This window comes from Dendrobates tinctorius, unplaced genomic scaffold, assembly GCF_039654945.1.
Source record: "Dendrobates tinctorius isolate UK_male_01 unplaced genomic scaffold, ASM3965494v1 ptg000203l, whole genome shotgun sequence".
Taxonomy (NCBI): domain Eukaryota; kingdom Metazoa; phylum Chordata; class Amphibia; order Anura; family Dendrobatidae; genus Dendrobates; species Dendrobates tinctorius.
In genome coordinates, this window is record NW_027361870.1 from 18363853 (window position 1) to 18382554 (window position 18702).

Genomic DNA, 18702 nt, shown 5'->3' on the forward strand with positions numbered 1-18702 from the left:
GGAAAGTTTATTCAGTAAAAGCAATATTGTACAAAAGTACACGGTAATGTATTAGGGCTGACAAGAGACAGATGGGCCAGATATGAGAAAGGAGGGGTTGTCAATTTCAGAACTCGGTGTACCCCTATCGATCCATCATTTAATCGTTGCCATTGCTTACCGATCATGGGAGAGCTTCAGCTGCTGTGACTGTTGTTCTTGGACGGTGATCAGCAGTTTTTTGAGAAGTTCGCATTGTTGACCTAGATGTAGATCTTGGAGGTCTTGCACTTCAGCAGCTTGTGTGCTAAGCAGTTCTGACCACTCTTTCGTATGCTGAGCAACAATTTCTTTCACCTAGCGGAACAGAAATGTGCTACCTGGTTAAACATAGACAGTTTGACTTGAAGGACTCTACGGCAGCAACAGGTTGCTGTCATTGGTTTTTGCGCTCTATCAACTCTTTACACTAATTTTTGAAACAATATGGTGTTTTCGTGGAAAGGGATTGAGTCTCATTTAGGAGACCTTCTGAATTCTATTGGAAATGCTCACTGGGTGTAAAGTATAAATCTTAGCGCTCTCTAGTATAATAAAAAAGTCAAAGAGACAAGCCAGGCCAAAGGCCCATCTACCGACAACTGTTTTACTGTGATTGCCCCGCAACAGTGTAGAACAGTATGATGCCTATAGCACTATGTATTGAAATTCATGGAAAGACGAACTCTTGTGTATATGTTGTAGTCATCCATGATTTATATAGCATATAGCCATCAGTTAGCTTTTCGGGGCATGGATCTCGTATCCCTAACGGCGTTCCCTTGACTTATAGCTACTGTATCTTTTGCCCCATATACTTGCACACTTGGTTTGACTAATGGTGTAAAGGGTTTGTTCAGATCTGTGATGAAGTGTGCAGTTACTGTATGTGACTTCAGACTTCTGAATCTTCGCGAGGTGCACTGTCAGGATTCTCCAATGCACGTTGCAAGAGCGAGCGATCATGTGACTGCAAGTATGCAAATTTCTTATTTCTGGCCACATTCCGACTAGACTTGTGTGGTCTCACTCAATGCTAGTAAAATCGATAAGGCCACGCACGGTTAGTCGGCATGTGGCCAGAAGTATGCAAATCGTGAGTGACTGTTGTCGGTTATCACAAACCTGGACAACACCTTTACGTACAAAAGATGGGTTCTATTGAATTTCAACATGCCCAATAGGTTTTTTCCCCATTATAGGTTGAATAAACAATGCCTGAACATCTCATATACTGTACATTATAAAGTCAACCTCTGTTAAACGTTAACTCAAATAAAGTTCTAACTAAATTGTGGGCTATTAAGAGTCACTGAGGTCAGTGCTTAGCTGCAGTGATGATGCACGCTGTGGACGTGACATCGCCGCTGCAGCCAAAATACTGAGGTCTAAGCAGCATAGGGGAGCCAGCACTGGACCTGAGATGGGTGAGTACCTGCTCTGTTTGTTTGTATTTTATAGTATGTGTGGTCCACTTCCCTGAAATTTGAAAACCCCTTTAATCCGAAGTGGAGAAATCACGTAAAATTATTAAATTGCTTTAATTACTTAGACAGCATGACAATAAGAATGTTTGCTTTCTTATCCTGTCTGATGTCATTATTCTGCCATGAGAGATTATCTTTCATAGTGTATAGCTGATTTCCATTGAGCTCGGCCACTAGAGCCTGTGCAGACCCTGGCCGAGTGTGTGCAGTAGGTAAATTCCAGGAGAGGGGTTAACTCTTGACATGTCAGCCACCTCTCTCCAGCCCATTGATTTCTATAAAGCAGTTATCTACTTACCTTCCTGCCCCTCCCTCTCAGCTTTTGACGAGCTGCTGTTATAAGTCCCGTTAAATCACCAGCCTGCAGCTTTCATAGCAGGTCTCATAGTCACTCTGTCAATGTCCAGAGCTCTATGCTTGTTCAAATGCCCTGTTATCTCTTTACGTAAATACAGTGAAAGCAGTGTAACTCAGAACAAGCCACTGAGAGCTGAAAGCGTTACAGCAGAACTTGTGCTGAGCTTTATAGTTCTACTAATACTATAGTTCTACTATTCATCAGAACTGTCACTGAAGGAGGAGAGCCGCCCTACCAGACACCGGGAAGTAAGGAGACTGCATTGCTCTTAGCTGCTCAAGAGACAACTTGAGAATACCCCGTTAAGTAGCTACATTGTAAATGGACAGATGTCTCACAGCACATCTAGACAGTCATTACAAGGAAATACTTCTGGTCATCAGATTACCCTGACATTTCGCAGTGCACAGACAATTTCTAGGACCATCACCATTTAGTATATCTTTTTGTATCAAAACTTTTTAAATATTCACAATTTTAATACGCAATATTTGTAATATGACATTTGGCTGTACCTTTCAAAACCAGCAATTGAAATGACAGACTTCCTTTGCTCACCCACACACATACAGTAGGTGTTTGATTCAATATGAATATTAACAAAAATAAAATTCTTACCAGCTAATAACAGCACGTAACCAATGGAAAAATTATTGCAAAAATGTAAAGTGGGATCTGGGTTTGACGCCACTTTCATGTATAAGTCCCCAATTTCTATAAAGGCAGCAAAGAACTCGGGGCTGATGCACCGCCATGCCACTGACCCACAAGGTCACCAATATCAGCTGGGTATACAGGAGCATGGCATGTGATTAACGGAGAAACTTCACTAGTCTGCTTCACATACATGTCATACATCTACCAATCAAATATACAATCCTAATAAAGACATTGTCTTCTCATATCCAGTTGTAACCCCTCACTTCTAGATGCTGCATATATTGGGTAAAGCCCCAGTCTCACATAACAAGATCGCTAGTGAGATCGCTGTTGTGTCACCGATTTTGTGACGCAACAGCGATCTCACTACGTGTGACACATAGCGGCGATCGGGCCCCTGCTGCGATGTCGCTGATCGTGCTCGAATGTCCTGGGCCATTTTTTGATCCCTGGTGTCCCGCTGGCCAGCATGCATCGTTGTGTTTGACCGGGACAACGACGAACGACCTCAATACTACAGGTCTGAGAGACAGGGTCCCAACGACCGTCGTATCGTTCCATATCGTTGCTGGGTCGCTGTTGAGATCTGACTGTCTGACATCTCACTAGCGACCTCGTAGAGACGCACCAGCGATCCCTACCAGGTTGCATCGTGTGACGGTACCCTAAGGGTCTGGAGATTGGTTTTCTTGTGGTCCTGCAAGTAATGTACAATTGGGACTAATTACAATTCTTTGTCTCAGCCACAGGCTAAATCTTAATCACTCACTTTGAAAACAATGACGACATACAGAATACAGACTAATGTATAATTTCCTCTGCAAAAACCATTAGAAGTACAATCATTTCCATTATTGACACATCTGAAGTCTCATTTAATTAGCAAGCCAGCTTAGACCCACTCATGCCTCCTACACTCTGTCTGCTCTGTGCTTCGAGTGAACAACCTGGGGTACAGTAGGAAGTGTTCAGCCAATAACTCTGCAGCCACATGTACACACTCTGGGATTTTATTATACGAAAACTTTAAAAAGATTTATAGTAACAGAACATCACTTCTCGCACTGAGGATGGATGGGTGTGCCTCACATACTAGGTAAGGGTATACTGAAAAAAGAGAGTGGACCGCACCCCCAAAATCATACATTGATCTAACACCGCTGGGCAAAAATATATATAACTGAACGTGAGGTTCTTAGTTTACCATTCTGATCATTGTGTATGAAGCCCACTGCTAAGTCATGGTGAACCCCTCAGTGACTACTAACTTTTGTTGCCTAAGGGTACGTTCCCATGATCAGGATCTGCTACGGTTTTGATGCTGCCGAATGTCAGCACCATTTCCGCACCTATTATGCAAATTAGCGGACACACATTTACATTTTTTACATATGCGGATTTTCCTCATTAAAGCAAGTCAATGGAGAAAATCTGCATGTGTATTCACAAGAGAAATTGACATGCTGCGGATCTGAAATACGCGCCGCATGTTAGTACATACAGTTAGGTCCATATATATTTGGACAGAGACAACATTTTTCTAATTTTGGTTCTAGAAATTACCACAATGAATTTTAAACAAAACAATTCAGATGGAGTTGAAGTTCAGACTTTCAGCTTTCATTTAAGAATATCCACATTAAAATTGGATGAAGGGTTTAGGCGTTTCAGCTCCTTAACATGTGCCCAGGCCCGGATTGGTAATATGCCCAACTGGGCATTTTCCTGCTGGGCCGCTGTCCTGTGGGCCGCGGGCGGCAGCGCCCGCTCATCTGGTCGCTTGTCAGCTGATGCGGCCACTGGCCTGGCTGTTGTTCCTGCCACCGGCCCTCTGCACGCTCTGCAGGGAGATAAGCCGCCACGCACCCCATCCTCGCCCTAGCTTGAGACACCCCCCCGCGCCGCAGTCTTTCTCCCTCTTTCCCTTCTTCAAAAGTTGGGAGGTATGATAGGGGCGGCATGTGACCAGGGGTCTGGTTGCCCAATGGATAGCAGTTCTGCCAGGAATTCTGTCACCGTGCGTACAAAAGGGGACAGAGCTTTGGGAGGAGTACTGTGCCTAAAAGCAACAAATAGGACTGAGCTGAAATACTGGGCGCAGCTGTGACTACATGTTATATTGTCGTGTTAATCTCCTCTCACTTCTTGTAACCTACAAGTGTACAAAGATATTATATAGTCACCATGTGACTAGTGGGCCTGTGTAACTTCAAATGCCAGGGCTGAATTTTAGTCCCAGTCCGGCCCTGCATGAGCCACCCTGTTTTTAAAGGGACCAAAAGTAATTGGACAGATTAAATAATTGTAAATAAAATGTTCATTTCTAGTACTTGGTTGAAAACCCTTTGTTGGCAATGACTGTATAGAGACACATCTAGAAATCCCATCCACTATGCTGTAACATCCGACTGAGGCTTTTCTGACGCTGCATAAATACACAGTGTCAAAACCACAGAAAATACTGAATGTGGGAACGTAGCCTTAATGGAGCAATATATAGTTTTGTCTGGCGGCATTTGAACAATGTATGATTGTTTGAAGGTACAGCCTATTCTCTTATTTTTAGCGTATTGCATGCTCTGTCCCCTTTCTTGGACCAGTACTCCTCCCATTTGGCACAGATGATATTAAATTACCAAGAGATAGCGAAAGGGGGTCCAGACTATTTTTGCTCTCACTGGAGAGCTTGAGGAAGGTGAGCTTCAATGCTCCTTTTATTTGGTGATGTGACGGCCATTGTTGCTGTGGTTTTGTGCTTGTGGACTCAGTCTTGCAGCATGGACGCTGTGAGGCACTGGGCCATCCGCCCTTCTGGTGCACTGTCACTGTGACGGTGGTTAGCGCACAACGCCGCTCCTTTAAGGCAATTACTCTGAGTGAGTCGCTGTGACAGTGGGCTTCATTCCGTCTGATCAGAATGTTAAACTAAGAACCTCATGTTCAGTTATAGATTTTTTTTGCCTAGCGGCATTAGATCAATGTATTATTTTTTGGAGGTGCGCTCCATTCTCTTTAGCTAGGTAAGGGTATGCCACTCTCGGAATTAACTAAACTTTTTTTTAGCCACATTTCTACAATAATAATACAGGGATACCCAAATACGCAACCCTCATCAATTTTGATGTCTACAAAAAGAAGAGCGATTAATGGGTGTCGTAAAGTGCAATAAATCTATTACAACACACTGGTGTACATGTACTATATCCTAGCCATAAGTTGGTGCAGGACAGAGAATATCTAATGTGCCCGGCAAGGTGCACTAACTGTAATAAGTCATACCCACCAGGTGCTTCCTGTTATTGACCCAATCTCATAGCTCACGAGAATAGCCATAGGTGTGCAGCTGAGAGCCGGGCCCAATAGCTAGTCATAGTGATTATGTGTTAGTATTGTCACACTGTGAGGCATTAGTATTAGTCCGGCACTCGGCTGCACATCTATGGCTATCCTCTTTTGATTACTCACCTCTCGTCCAGACGGCATTGAGCTTCAGAAGAACGCAGCCGCAAAGAACAGCAGCCAACACCTGCAAACAGTTTTTCATTTGTGGTAGTCCTGATGAAGGATTCTGATGGTCTCTGAAACGCGATGACATTAAACCACTTTTCACAATATCCCTCAGATCGTGTCTAAATCAGCAGCGCACATCATAAATCCACTCTACCCTGGCATCTCCCTGAAAACGCCGGTGGATATTGCAGCAGCTGACATTGTTTGCCTGAACAGTGGTTGTGTCTGACACAACCTTATCAGGTGAGTTTATACCTGTTTAATCCTCACCAATTTACTTGGATAACATCCTATTGCACTGTGCATTTTTTTAATTTAAAATTGGGGCTTTGATCTCGACCTATTCTACATGTATGGCACGTGCCCCAGATTTCCCTTTGGGATTCACTACACTTCGATATGTAAAAACCTTAGATGTGGCTCGGACAAGTTACCTACACCTGGAACTGAGGAAGAAATATGTATATAACAAATACACCCCGAATGCATTCCAGCTACATTTTATGTGGACTGCTCAAAGTGAACATCTTTCAAAAGGGAAATCTGGGGAAAGTGCAATGCATCTAAGAATTTATCTATACATGAGTCTAAATACACGGGAGTGTATACATTACCTCAAGTGGTCCTTTTTATCATTTCCCATAGTACTAGTTAATGCACTATTATAAAAATTTTGGTAAAGTCCGGCATGAATTTCTTATAGTAGCCAACGAAGCCCAGAAAAGCTCAGTACTGCTGAATCATTTCAGAAGATCTCAATAATCATAAGTAAGCACACAATCGCTTCCCACCTCCAAGATGATATTAATTTTCCATTTATAAAACTGTAGATATGTGAGCTGTAGTGATGAGTGAATGTGCTGGGATAAGGTGTTATCCATCCGGGCGTGCTCGGGTGGTAACCGAGTGGTGACTCCTCGAATAATATGTTCGAGTGCCCATGGCTGTTTGACAGCAGCAATGTATACAGATATTGGCTGACAAACAGGCGATCCATGCATGTGTTGGGGCAGTCCAGCAGCCGCGCGCCACGGATGTTTACTAACTGAGTTTCTCACAGGTAAAAATAAATTACCATTGTAGTCTATGTGGCTATTCACATGTCCACAAAATATCACGGACACGTCCATTTTTTGTCTGAGTCACGGTTCAAAATTACCCATACCAGTCTACGTGTCCGTGAAGAACCCGGATAGCACATGGATGACATCAGTGTATAATCTGTGTCCAGTCCGTGATTAACATTGCAGTGGATTGGAGAAGTTTTGCATTTTTAGATCACTATTGAAACACTAATGGTAAAATGCGAAAGTCTGATGAAACCTGGACCAAAAACGATGTTGAGAAAAGTTCCATGTTTTTATGTACGATAAAAATCACGGACATCTGAATGAGGCTTTAGTAAATGTATTACCACAATTGGCATGTAACTTTCCATTCATATGTATTTTTTTTACCTGATCTAAGTGCTGATGTTCTCCTGACTCTGGAGAGTATTTCCATCTTTGTTCCTGTACCTCTCCATCCTTCAGATCTAGTCCCATCCTACTTGTCTGTAAGCACCAGATTCAGGAGAACAGCAGCATTTAGACCAGATCAAAGAATTCCATATCACTGGTTGGTGACAGGCCCTCCTTAAGTTAATGTCTGGTCCTTTAATGAGCCTTAACACATGAGCTGTGTCATCAGCTAAACCAGTGACAGTAAAGAGATCCACATCCTTTTTGGGATGGTGAAGATGGCTCAAACAGCAAACCACTACCCTGTCCTGGATTGAAGATTCTGAACTTGTGCTTTCTACACATTATGTCATAGTTCTTGCTATAGGAATCTATACGGCTTGGATTCTCTGTTCTGCCGGGGCCTCAGCATACATTGCCTGTGACAGCACTCCACAAGGGAAATGAAGAGGTCTGGCTGCACTTCATACATAGTTTCTTGCAAACACTATAAGAAGACTCATAATTCATATTTGCATGTGTCAAAAAAAAAAAAACCTTTAGTGATCATATTAACTATGTTTTCATCTATTGCTCTCAGATATATTCTAAAACTTAGGCCGGAGTCACACACAACATATAAAAAAAATCGGTCCGTTTTTCACGGACGAGAATCGAACAAATGTTTCATGAACAGTGATCCGTATGTCATCCGTGTGCAATGTGAGGATGGGATTTTCTCGCATCTAAGCATCCGTGTGACATCTGTATGGCGAGATTTTCTCCCCGGCTTGCAAAATGGATATATAATGGATCCCAAAGACAGGTTAACAGAGAAAAGAAAGAATCTATATCTATGGTTAATCTATGGCCGCAGCCATACACTCCGGTCCCACGCGCCGACGGCAGTGCCGAGTTTTGAGGCGAGAGACTTGTGCGAGTTTCTCACATTGCACTCGCAAGTGTGACCCCGGCCTTAGTGTAAATCTATCATTTAGATCAGTGGCCTCCAGCCTGTGGCTCTCCGTACATTTGACAAAGCCACAACTTTAATCCTTCCTTGAAAGCCTGCAGCAGCCGTGAGCTGTACGTCTTCTGCGGCCATAGATTAACCATAGATATAGATACAAGGGAAAGCAAGTAACACAGACTGAGATGGATATATAGCTTGATGGGAGTGCTCCCCTTGGTTCTTCCTGACCCTCTCCATTAGTGACTAATGGCTGCCATATAAATTTGTAGATACACAGCAGCAGTCAAATCGCTGGTGAGCCAGAGTAGAGGGGTACTTACTATTAGTCAAATATTAAAATATTGCAATAATGCAAATATCCCTATAGTGTGCTGCCCCTAATCAAGGTTACGACTTCATTCCTACAATGAGTATTTGGTGAGTTTTTGATGTTGCAGATTTTCTGAAACATTCATGCTGTGACAAAACTCTATTGGTACAGTCATTTGTAGACTACATACGTTTTTTACCTGTGGATTTTCTGCATTTAATGCAATGTTATGGGAAAAAATCTGCACATAAAACTCGGTGTATCCAAGAGAAATTGACCACAGGTCAGTTGATGCAGAATAAAAAAAAGCCCATCCACTTTGCTGGAAATATACGGCATTGCGTTCTCTGAGCAGCGAAAATACGCAGCGTCAAAAACTCACCAAAAACTCGTGGGAACTTTACCTTAAAGGGAATCTGTCACTCTTTGTATCCCCTATTAGCTGCTGGCATAGACATCGGGGGCTTATCTACAGCATTCTGTAATGCTGTAGATAAGTCTCCGATGTAACCTGAAAGAGAAGAAAAACACATTATATTATACTCACGGAGGTGGGCGGTCTGGTCCGATGGGTGTTGCGGTCCGGTCCGGCGCCTCCCTTCTTCATGCGATGACGTCCTCTTCTCCCGTCCTGAAATGGCTCCGGCGCGGGCGCATTGCTCTGCCCTGTTGAGGGCAGAGCAGAATTCTGCAGTGCACAGGCGCCACACCTCTCCCGATGCCTGCGCACTGCAGAACTCTGCTCTGCCCTCAACAGGGCAGAGCAATGCGCCTGCACCAGAGCCATTACAGGACGGGAGAAGAGGACGTCATCGCATGAAGAAGGGAGGCGCCGGACGGGACGGCGACACCCATCGGACCGGACCGCCCACCTCCGTAAGTATAATATAACGTGTTTTTCTTCTCTTTCAGGTTACATCGGAGGCTTATCTACAGCATTACAGAATGCTGTAGATAAGCCCCCGATGTCTATGCCGGCAGGTGAAAGGCCAAAAAAAGGGTGACAGATTCCCTTTAAAGAATATGGGTACTTTCAGAGGCATTTTAACTTAATGTGAGTACTTTTAGCTAACATTAATTTTTATGGTAGGGTTTTAGCAAATTTTTTTAACTATTTAGCTACCTACATCCTCTGTGTATCGCAGTGCATAGCAGACTGCAGAATGAGTTAGCAGTGACTGGCCATTTTTATAAAACTTAGATGAACCTAATGAGTTTTCCTACCAGAACACGCTTCTGGAAACTCTGTTTTGGTCACCTGTGTTTTTCTCCTGGGTTCTTTTATAGTTTTGGGGAAGTCTTTCTTAGGCCGGTGTCACACTTGCGAGTGTGATGTGAGAAACTCGCACAAGTCTCTTGCATCAATCATCAATACCCGGCAATGACGCCGGCACTCGGACATAGAAATACATGCAGCCACACACTCCAGTCCCAAGTGCCGGCGGCAGTGCCGGGTATAGATGTGAGAGACTTGCGTGAGTTTCTTACATCACACTCGCAAGTGTGACCCCGGCCTTAGTATCATTTTCCGGTCGCTTTTTTTCACTCAAATAAGAAAACCACTAGTGTTTTTTTAAGCAAAATCTAAGTCAAAATGCTCAAAACTGTCCGGGTGTCTTCTGAGATTTCAGATTGACTTGTATTGTAAAGTACAGAATGTCTTCCGAGTGGAAGACACCAGAAGAATGGACGTGTCACTTAATTTAACTTCTTGGCATTTTTATGGACCTAAAGTTGTTAAAAGATGTTCAAAAACCTGAACCTGTGAAGAGCAAGTTGTACTGTGATACAGAAAGGCTGTAGAAGTCTAATGCCAGAAAATATTTACTGAAACACTATTGGAAAAAATATTTTTAGCCAAAAATACATACATCTAGGAGAAAAATAAATTACCCCTGAAATATCCATCAAAAACTGAATATAGAAAAATTGAATTTTTTTTTCCAGACATTGAAAAACTAGAGTTGGAGTAATGTTATACTTGGCATCAATTATTTTAAAGGATTTGTGATCAGTTCCTGAAGTAAATGATTCAACTGATGACAAAAGCAAGAGTTAAAACAGCCTTAAAATATATATTTCTTTTTTTAAATGAAACAAGACTGCTCCACGGACAAAAAACAAACATGCAGAAACAAGCGGATCACGTGTGTAATCGATGGCCATACAGAGCAACAGATAGAAACTGGCACCGGCACATAGAGAAGAACAGAACAACACAAACCACCAAATTGGTTTAAAGCTTTTAATGAATGCCGCATAAACCAAGCAGTAGAAACTGATGACAGAAAGCCACACACTACAGTTTTCAATATAAGCTATATGGACCTAAAAAAAAAAAAATTCTACACATACGTATATATCACAGTCATGGCCAAAAGAGTTGGCACCCTTGAAATTGACCCAAAAAATGAAGTATTTCTCCCAAAAAATTATTGCAATGACACATGTTTTGCTGTACACATGTTTATTTCCTTTGTGTTTATTGGGACAACACAAAAAAACAAAAAAACAAAGAATAAAGGCAAATTGGACATCATTTCACACAAACCCCCAAAAATGGGCCAGAAAAAATTGTTGGCACCTTTCCAAAATTGTGGGTAAACAATTTTGTTTCAAGCATGTGATGCCTGTTCATACTCTCCTGTGGCAAGTAACAGGTGTAGGTAATATGAAAATCACACCTGAAGTCAGATAATAAGGTGAGAAGTTGACTCAATCTTTGCATTGTGTGTCTGTGTCTGCCACACTAAGCTTGGAGAACAGAAAAAGGAGGAGAGAACTGTCTGAGGACTTGAGAACCAAAATTGTTGAAAAATATCAATCTCAAGGTTACAATCCATCTCCATAGAACTTGATGTTTCTTTGTTCACGGTGCGCAACATAATCAAGATGTTTACAATCCATGGCACTGTAGCTAGTCTCCCTGGACGTGAATGGCAGAGAAAAATTAATAAAAGGTTGCAATACAGGATAGTCTGGATGGTGGATAAACAGCTCCAATCAAGTTCCAAAGAAATTCATGTTGCCCTGCAGGCTCAGGGTACATCAGTGTCAGCACGAACTATCCGTCGACATTCGAATGAAATGAAGCGCAATGGCAGAAGATCCACGAGGATCCCACTACTTACGAGGGGCGATCCAAAAGTAATGATAATCGGTTATTTCAATTGCACACAGAAATTAAAATAAAATGTTTTCTTCTCTCTTAGGTACCCACTAGTCCAGGAAAAAAAAAATCACTTAAATAGGCCGCGATTCCCGGGAGCTACATTCATTTGAATATGAACTGCCAAGGAGTGAACATCAAAATGGAAAAAAACGAGCTCAGAGCTGTCATCAAATACCTCTGCTTGAAAAAAGTGTCTACCAAAGACATACACAGCGACTTGGTGGAAACATTGGGGGACTCTTCTCCTCCATATTCCACAGTTGCACGCTGGGCCAAGGAATTTAAGCTGGGAAGAACATCGACGGAAGATGAACATTGCGAAGGACGCCCATCCACGTCCCTCAATGAAGAAAACGTGAAAAAAGTTGAAGAAGTTGTGTTGGCAGATCAAAGAGTGACTATCAGGCATGTAGCTGAGGTCACAGGGATCTCATATGGCAGTATTCAAAGAATCCTTGCAAAAGAATTGCATATGAGAAAGGTCTCCGCGCGTTGGGTGCCAAAAATGTTAACCGACGAGCAAAAGAAGAAACGAGTTGACATTTCAATAGCAAATCTCGAAAAGTTCCAAGCAGACAAGGAGAATTTTTTGTCACGTTTTTTGACCATGGATGAGACCTGGATCCACCACTTTGATCCCGAAACTAAACAACAATCGATGACATGGAAACGAGCCGACGAACCGACGCCGAAGAAATTCAAAGTGTCAAGCTCAGCAGGGAAGGTTATGGCGTCCGTTTTTTGGGACGCTGAAGGAATTATTATGGTGGACTATTTGGAGAAGGGAGCCACTATTACGGGCTCCTACTACGCAGAACAAATAAGAGGATTGCGGGAGGCTATCAAGGAGAAAAGGCGCGGCAAACTGCAGGCTGGAGTGCTGTTTCACCAAGATAACGCACCGGCTCACAAAGCTGCAGTTGCCATGGCTACCATTCAAGAAGCGGGCTTTGAACTGGTGGAACACCCCCCCCTATTCGCCAGATCTAGCCCCCAGTGACTTCTTTCTCTTTCCTCAGCTCAAGGAACACCTCCGGGGCAAGAAATTTGACGACAATAGCGACGTGATAACCGCTGTTGGGGAGTTTTTTGAGGGTCAAGATCAAGAATTTTTTTCGAAGGGAATTCTAAGTTTAGAAAAGAGATGGACTAAATGTATAGACTTGTTAGGAGACTATGTAGAAAAATAATTTTTTTTTTTTTACTATATTCATTGTGTTTATTATTGATTATCATTACTTTTGGATCGCCCCTCGTACATAGAGACATAAAAATATCTACACTGCAGTTTGCCAAAATGTACGTGAGAAAGCCAAAATCCTTCTGGGAAAGTGTCTAGTGGCCAGATGAAACCAAGATAGAGTTTTTTTGTGAAGCACATCCTTCTACTGTTTACCGAAAACAGAAAGAGGACTACAAAGAAAAGAACAAAGTTAGCTACAGTCAAATATGGTGGAGGATCAAAGACGTTTGGGGGTTGATTGGCTCCCTCTGGCACTGGAAGCATCCAGAAATGGATGGAAACAAAGTACAGGAGAGTTCTGAAGTGGCCAGCAATGGGTCCGGATCTAAATTCCATTGATCACCTATGGAGAGATCTTAAAATTACTGTTGGGGAAGACACTCTTCAAATATGAGAGACCTGCAGCAGTTTGTAAAAGAAGAGTGCTCCAAAATTCCAGTTAAGAGGTGTAAGAAGCTTGTTGATAGTATTGCAGTTATTTATTCCAAAGGGTATGCAACCAAATACTAAGTTGAGGGTGCCAATAATTTTATCTGCCCCATTTTGGGGTTTTTGTGTGAAATTATGTCCAACTTGCCTTTTTTTCCCTCTGTTTTTTTGTGTTGCTCCAATACACAAAAAGGGAATAAACATGTGTATAACAAAAAGTGTAATTGCAATAATTTTCTTTCTTGGAGAAGTAGTTACAGTATATACTCGTGTATAAGCCGAGATTTTCAGAACATTTTTTTGTGCTGAAAATTCCCCCTCAGCTTATACACGAGTCATTGTGCAGAAAGCAGGTTGGGGTGGGTGAGTAGCAGGAGTCGGCGGCTGTGACATCATACTCGCCCTCCTCGTGCCATCGCTGAATGTCCCTGCATCTCCATTGTCCCAGCAGGGCAGCTCTTCCTCTGCTGAGCGGTCACATGGTACCGCTCATTAAGGTAATGAATATGCATGCTTCTCCACTCCCATAGGTGTAGAGCGCATATTCATTACTTTAATGAGCGGTACCACGTGACCGCTCAGCACAGGAGAGCTGCAGGAAGCTGGGATAACTGAGACACAGGGACGTTCAGCGGTGCGAGGAGGGTGAGTATGACAGGGGAGGACGGGGGAGCACGGAGGATGAGGGAGCACGGAGGAGGACAGGGGAGCATGGAGGAGCACGGAGGAGGACAGGGGAGCATGAGGAAGCATGGAGAAGGATGGGGAGCACAGAGGAGGACGGGGGAGCATTGAGGAAAACGGGGAGCACGGAGGAGGATGGGGAGCACAGAGGAGGACAGGGGAGCACAGAGGAGGAGAGGGGAGCACAGAGGAGGACTGGGGAGCACGGGGGATCACGAAGGACGGGGAGCACGAAGGAGGACGGGGGAGCATGGATTAAGACGGGGAGCATGGAGGAGGATAGGGGCTGAGCCATACATAGAAGGATAGGACTGGGCGGAGTCGAGCAACGTATAGAAGGATGGGACGGGGGAGCCAGACAGAGCAGGACCGGGACGAGGGGACAATGCATGCCCAGCTTATACTCGAGTCAATAAGCTTACCCAGTTTTCCGTGGCAAAATTAGGTGCCTCGGCTTATACTCGGGTCGGCTTATACTCTAGTATATACGGTAAATGTTTGGAATAATTTCAAGGTTGCTAACACCTTTGGCCATGACTGTGTATACATATACATATATAAACACACACAGTATATTTAACTGTTGGTCTTTACTTGTGGCACAATATTATTCAAGTTACGTATTTTTCAAAATTTGACATTTTCTTATAGCTGCAGATAAACTTTCAATATTTTTTCCAATAATTTATTTTCCAATATTGAAAACTGCATTGTGGTCCATTTATACTGTGATAACAGTGGAAAAGAAAAATCAAGAGAAAAAAAAAAGATTCTTCTTGAAAACAGATATGGATGCAGAATTGAGTTAACCCTTTCACCTCCCTCGTTGCGTGATGAGAGTTTGATTTTTCGAAGAGAATTTTTAGTGCAACAAGTGCGGTTAGTTGTGGTCAAGTCATGTTAATAAACGAGTGATCAGCGTGCGAAGAGTCCGGATGAGAAGCTACGTGAATGATGGTTGACATGTTCTTACCTTGGATTTATGATCTGACGTTAAAACCTGAATTTTATTTTCTGTTTCTTTCTTCATTTCAACACAGTTATTTCCTCTAAACAGTAAAATATTTTGTATAGTTAGATATTTTATGGCAAGACTTTTTTTTTTTTTATTAACCACATATACCAGTTAGAAAGGTTTACGTTAGACCTTATTATATCACATGTGACTAGTTATACAGGATTTACCGGTATTTGACGTTATATTTATAGTTTTTGATTAATGCTTAATTCTATTCATTGACTTAATTTACTTTAAAGCTACGAATCTAGGGAGTCATTTACAACAGAGGTGGCACAGGAATAGAGAAGAGCTCATGGTAGAATTTGCAGTTATGAGTTTCCGCACAAGATTTTTGATGGACAAGAAAGGGAGTGTTAATTGCAGGGTGTTGTGTAAGTGATTGAAGAAGATTCTCAAAAATATATACAAATTTATTGCAAAAAAATGCACAGAATATTATAAAAACACTTAAAGGGAATATGTCAAAAAGTTTTTGCCATCCCATCTTAGAGAAGTATAACGTCGGGAAAGAGACCCTGATTCCAACGATGTATCACTTACTGGGTTGCTTGCTGTCAATTACATAAAATCACTATTTTATCTGCTGCAGATCTAGCAGTTCTCTGAATGTTGAGCTCTATGTACCCCGTCCTCACCACTGATTGGCAGTTTTCTGCCCATGCACAGTGCACACAGAAAGCTGCCAATCAGTGGTGAGAGCAGGGTTCTACAGAGCTCATGAATATGGAGGACCAGCAGTCAGCAGGTTTGCGAGTCATCTAGTGATAATCTCCTGTTGATAAAACACTGATTTGAACAAAACTACATGGAGCAGCCCAGTAAATGACACATTGTTGGAATCAGGGTCTCTGCCCCTTCATCGTGTTGCTTTTAGATTAGATGGTAAAAATCTGTTGACAGATTCGGTGACATAGATTGGGCATGATTTAGGTCCACCAAGTTGAAATCTTTCTCCACCAATTTTGGCTAAGATAGTCCAGGAGTCATAACCACACAGACTCCTACAATAAATATAATTCTTACTTCAAAAGAAATGAGATACATACAACAAAATACAACAAGTAAGCAGGGTGGTATTTTCCCTCTGTCCCCCTTTTGTAGTATTCTATACAGTTGTGTATGGTAGACACTATTACTGTTACTTTTGGCCATGGTTTGTGGTTTTAGAATTGGGCATAGCTTTGGCGATTTAAGTGCATAGTTTAATGAATGATTTAAAAGAACCATCTACCGTAATCTTCTTTTTCCAGTAGCTTGCTGGGGAAAGGGCTGGGCGGTGCTCTCCTGAAAATTAAAGAAAAACGGCCTCTTCTGACAGAATGAAGAGGTGGCTGGTAGTTTAGGAAAACAGCCTGTACCCATTAGAATTAGAAAATCCCTCCTTTTTCTTGAGAACAGAGAGGATTTTAAATAAGAGGTAAGTTGCATTTGTTTTTACAGGTTGTATACTTTGTAGATTTATGGTAAGCTGCACTTGCACTTTAGGTCTTACTATTTAACCTGAGATCAGTATTTTTTTGTATTTTCTTGCAGGTACCTCTTATTAATTTTGAGCTAGGCATTATGTGTACTGTGCAGGATTGTGTGCTTAGGGCTCTTTACTATCTATTTTAAAGGGAACTTGTCACGTCCATAAATGCTATGCAGCAGCCGATATAGCGATAATCTGCAGGTAAACAGCATTTACATCATATCTTGCTGTCTTACTGGAATTGTAGCTACAGGGAGAAACTGAAATCTTATTCTCCCTGTAGCCGCCTGTGTCCAGTCATCGAGGCGGTGCACTGAGCTGCTACAATCACCGCTCACTATTCAGTCAGTGCGCTGTAAGTCAATTCATTTTATTTTTCCCCTTGGCAGATGGGCTTTCAGTGTGACGGGAACTTTAGAACATTGTTCGCCTGCGCATTAACCCCATATCTGCAGATGAATATCATTTTATAAGACTTTCTTTAGCTTTTAACATTTTCTGTGCATGTCTTTTTTTGCATAATAAAATTGTATATACTTTGGAGAATTCACTGCGTTTTCTCGATTGGGATTATTGGCCCTGTTGCAATGTGTTGCCTGTGCAGTCCATATTTTAGCTGTCTTAACCCCTTTATCTTTTGTAACCTACTTTGAATGTCCTATGGTCTCCAGAAATGTAAGAGACACTTACTCAGCCAGCAGCACCTCTGGCAGGTTATGTTGGGCTTGGCCATATTTACTCCAATGTGCATGTGCCCTTGAAAAGGACCATGCCGCTGCTTCTAGCCCAGAGGGGTGCTGGTTTGTAGGGGAAAATAGTCTTAATATAATTGGGGGCTCCTGAGGCTAGACCCTCCACGACCACAAAATGGAACCATATCCCAGCAATATGTGATTACTTCTTAAGACAAGGTCACCCTTTATTCTGATGGTACATTTATTGACCTGGAATAGAAACCCAAAAAGGAGATGCACTTTGTCAATTTAGTATAATTATGTCTACACTTGTCAGTCGTCTCGAATTTTCCTGGACTGTCCTGTGAACCGGAGGTGAAAAATGGGAGGATTAACGAAAAAAAACACACTGTCTTGTGGGCGGATTGGTAATTCCTGGGCATTTTGGGTGAAGTCTTGTGAGGTCCAAAAGGTAGTGCTAAGCATTTTCCCTGTTTTTGCATGTCTTGAGCGTGTCTACAGGCAAAACCTGGAGGATATTTTAACTTTTTTTTTTGCTGCTACTGACTTTACAGATGCCAAAATTTTGCCCAAATTCTGGATGCAAAATTGGAAAGTCCAGAAGTGTCTTTTTGGTTAAAAGTCTGCCCTGTACCATTTATGGAGGTAATCTACCAAAGATGAAGATCTCTCCACCCAAGAGTTAACTATGTGAATAAAGTGCTTGAATTGTTTATTCCCGGCGCAGCACGTAACGCCGTAGAGTACCTCATTACATATCAAAGAATAGTGAAATATACAATTGAAGTAACTATGGAGACTAAGACACTACATCTCATTTTGACAAGAGCTGCTGCTATCCTCATATAAGGCTGCTATTCACAAACTTCACATTAGATACTGGGGAGGATAATAAGGAGATCATCCGATTGACCCATAATGAGTTTACCGTATAAACTAAGGCAAGCAAAGAAGGCGCCTACCAGAGATGCAAAAATGCAAGTATCCTTGTTACAGGCTGGCCGAGCATCTATCCACACATAGTGAGAATGTGTCATCATAAAATGACCTATTAATTCAGGTTCTTGTGTTAAATGTATTTCTTTTAATGTGGCAATTGTTGCTTTTTTAACTTGTCATATTCTGTTTACAATAAAAAAACAATAATCTTGCAATTTTCACAATGGCTACTGGATTTTTAAGACTAACTTCCTATTGTTTCAGGAAACAACACACGTACATAGCCACAATGG

General features: G+C 42.2%; 1 protein-coding gene and 1 long non-coding RNA gene across 10 annotated transcripts in view; one reads left to right on the plus strand and one right to left on the minus strand.

Moving 5' to 3' along the window:
• PLCB4 (phospholipase C beta 4) overlaps positions 1–18702 on the minus strand; it is a 380991-nt gene that overhangs the window by 22982 nt on the left and 339307 nt on the right. For 8 of the 9 annotated variants that reach the window (XM_073553856.1, XM_073553855.1, XM_073553857.1 and 5 more), the window contains 2 exons: positions 15257–15332; positions 161–336 (listed from right to left, as the gene is read on the minus strand). In XM_073553856.1, coding sequence (XP_073409957.1) covers positions 161–336; positions 15257–15332 — 252 coding nt within the window. The remainder of the gene's footprint in view (positions 1–160; positions 337–15256; positions 15333–18702) is intronic. The other variant, XM_073553858.1, reaches the window with a different exon arrangement.
• Positions 6091–18161, plus strand: LOC141057308 (uncharacterized). The gene is made up of 3 exons (XR_012222026.1): positions 6091–6276; positions 16555–16721; positions 18025–18161. It is a non-coding gene; the product is annotated as an uncharacterized lncRNA (long non-coding RNA).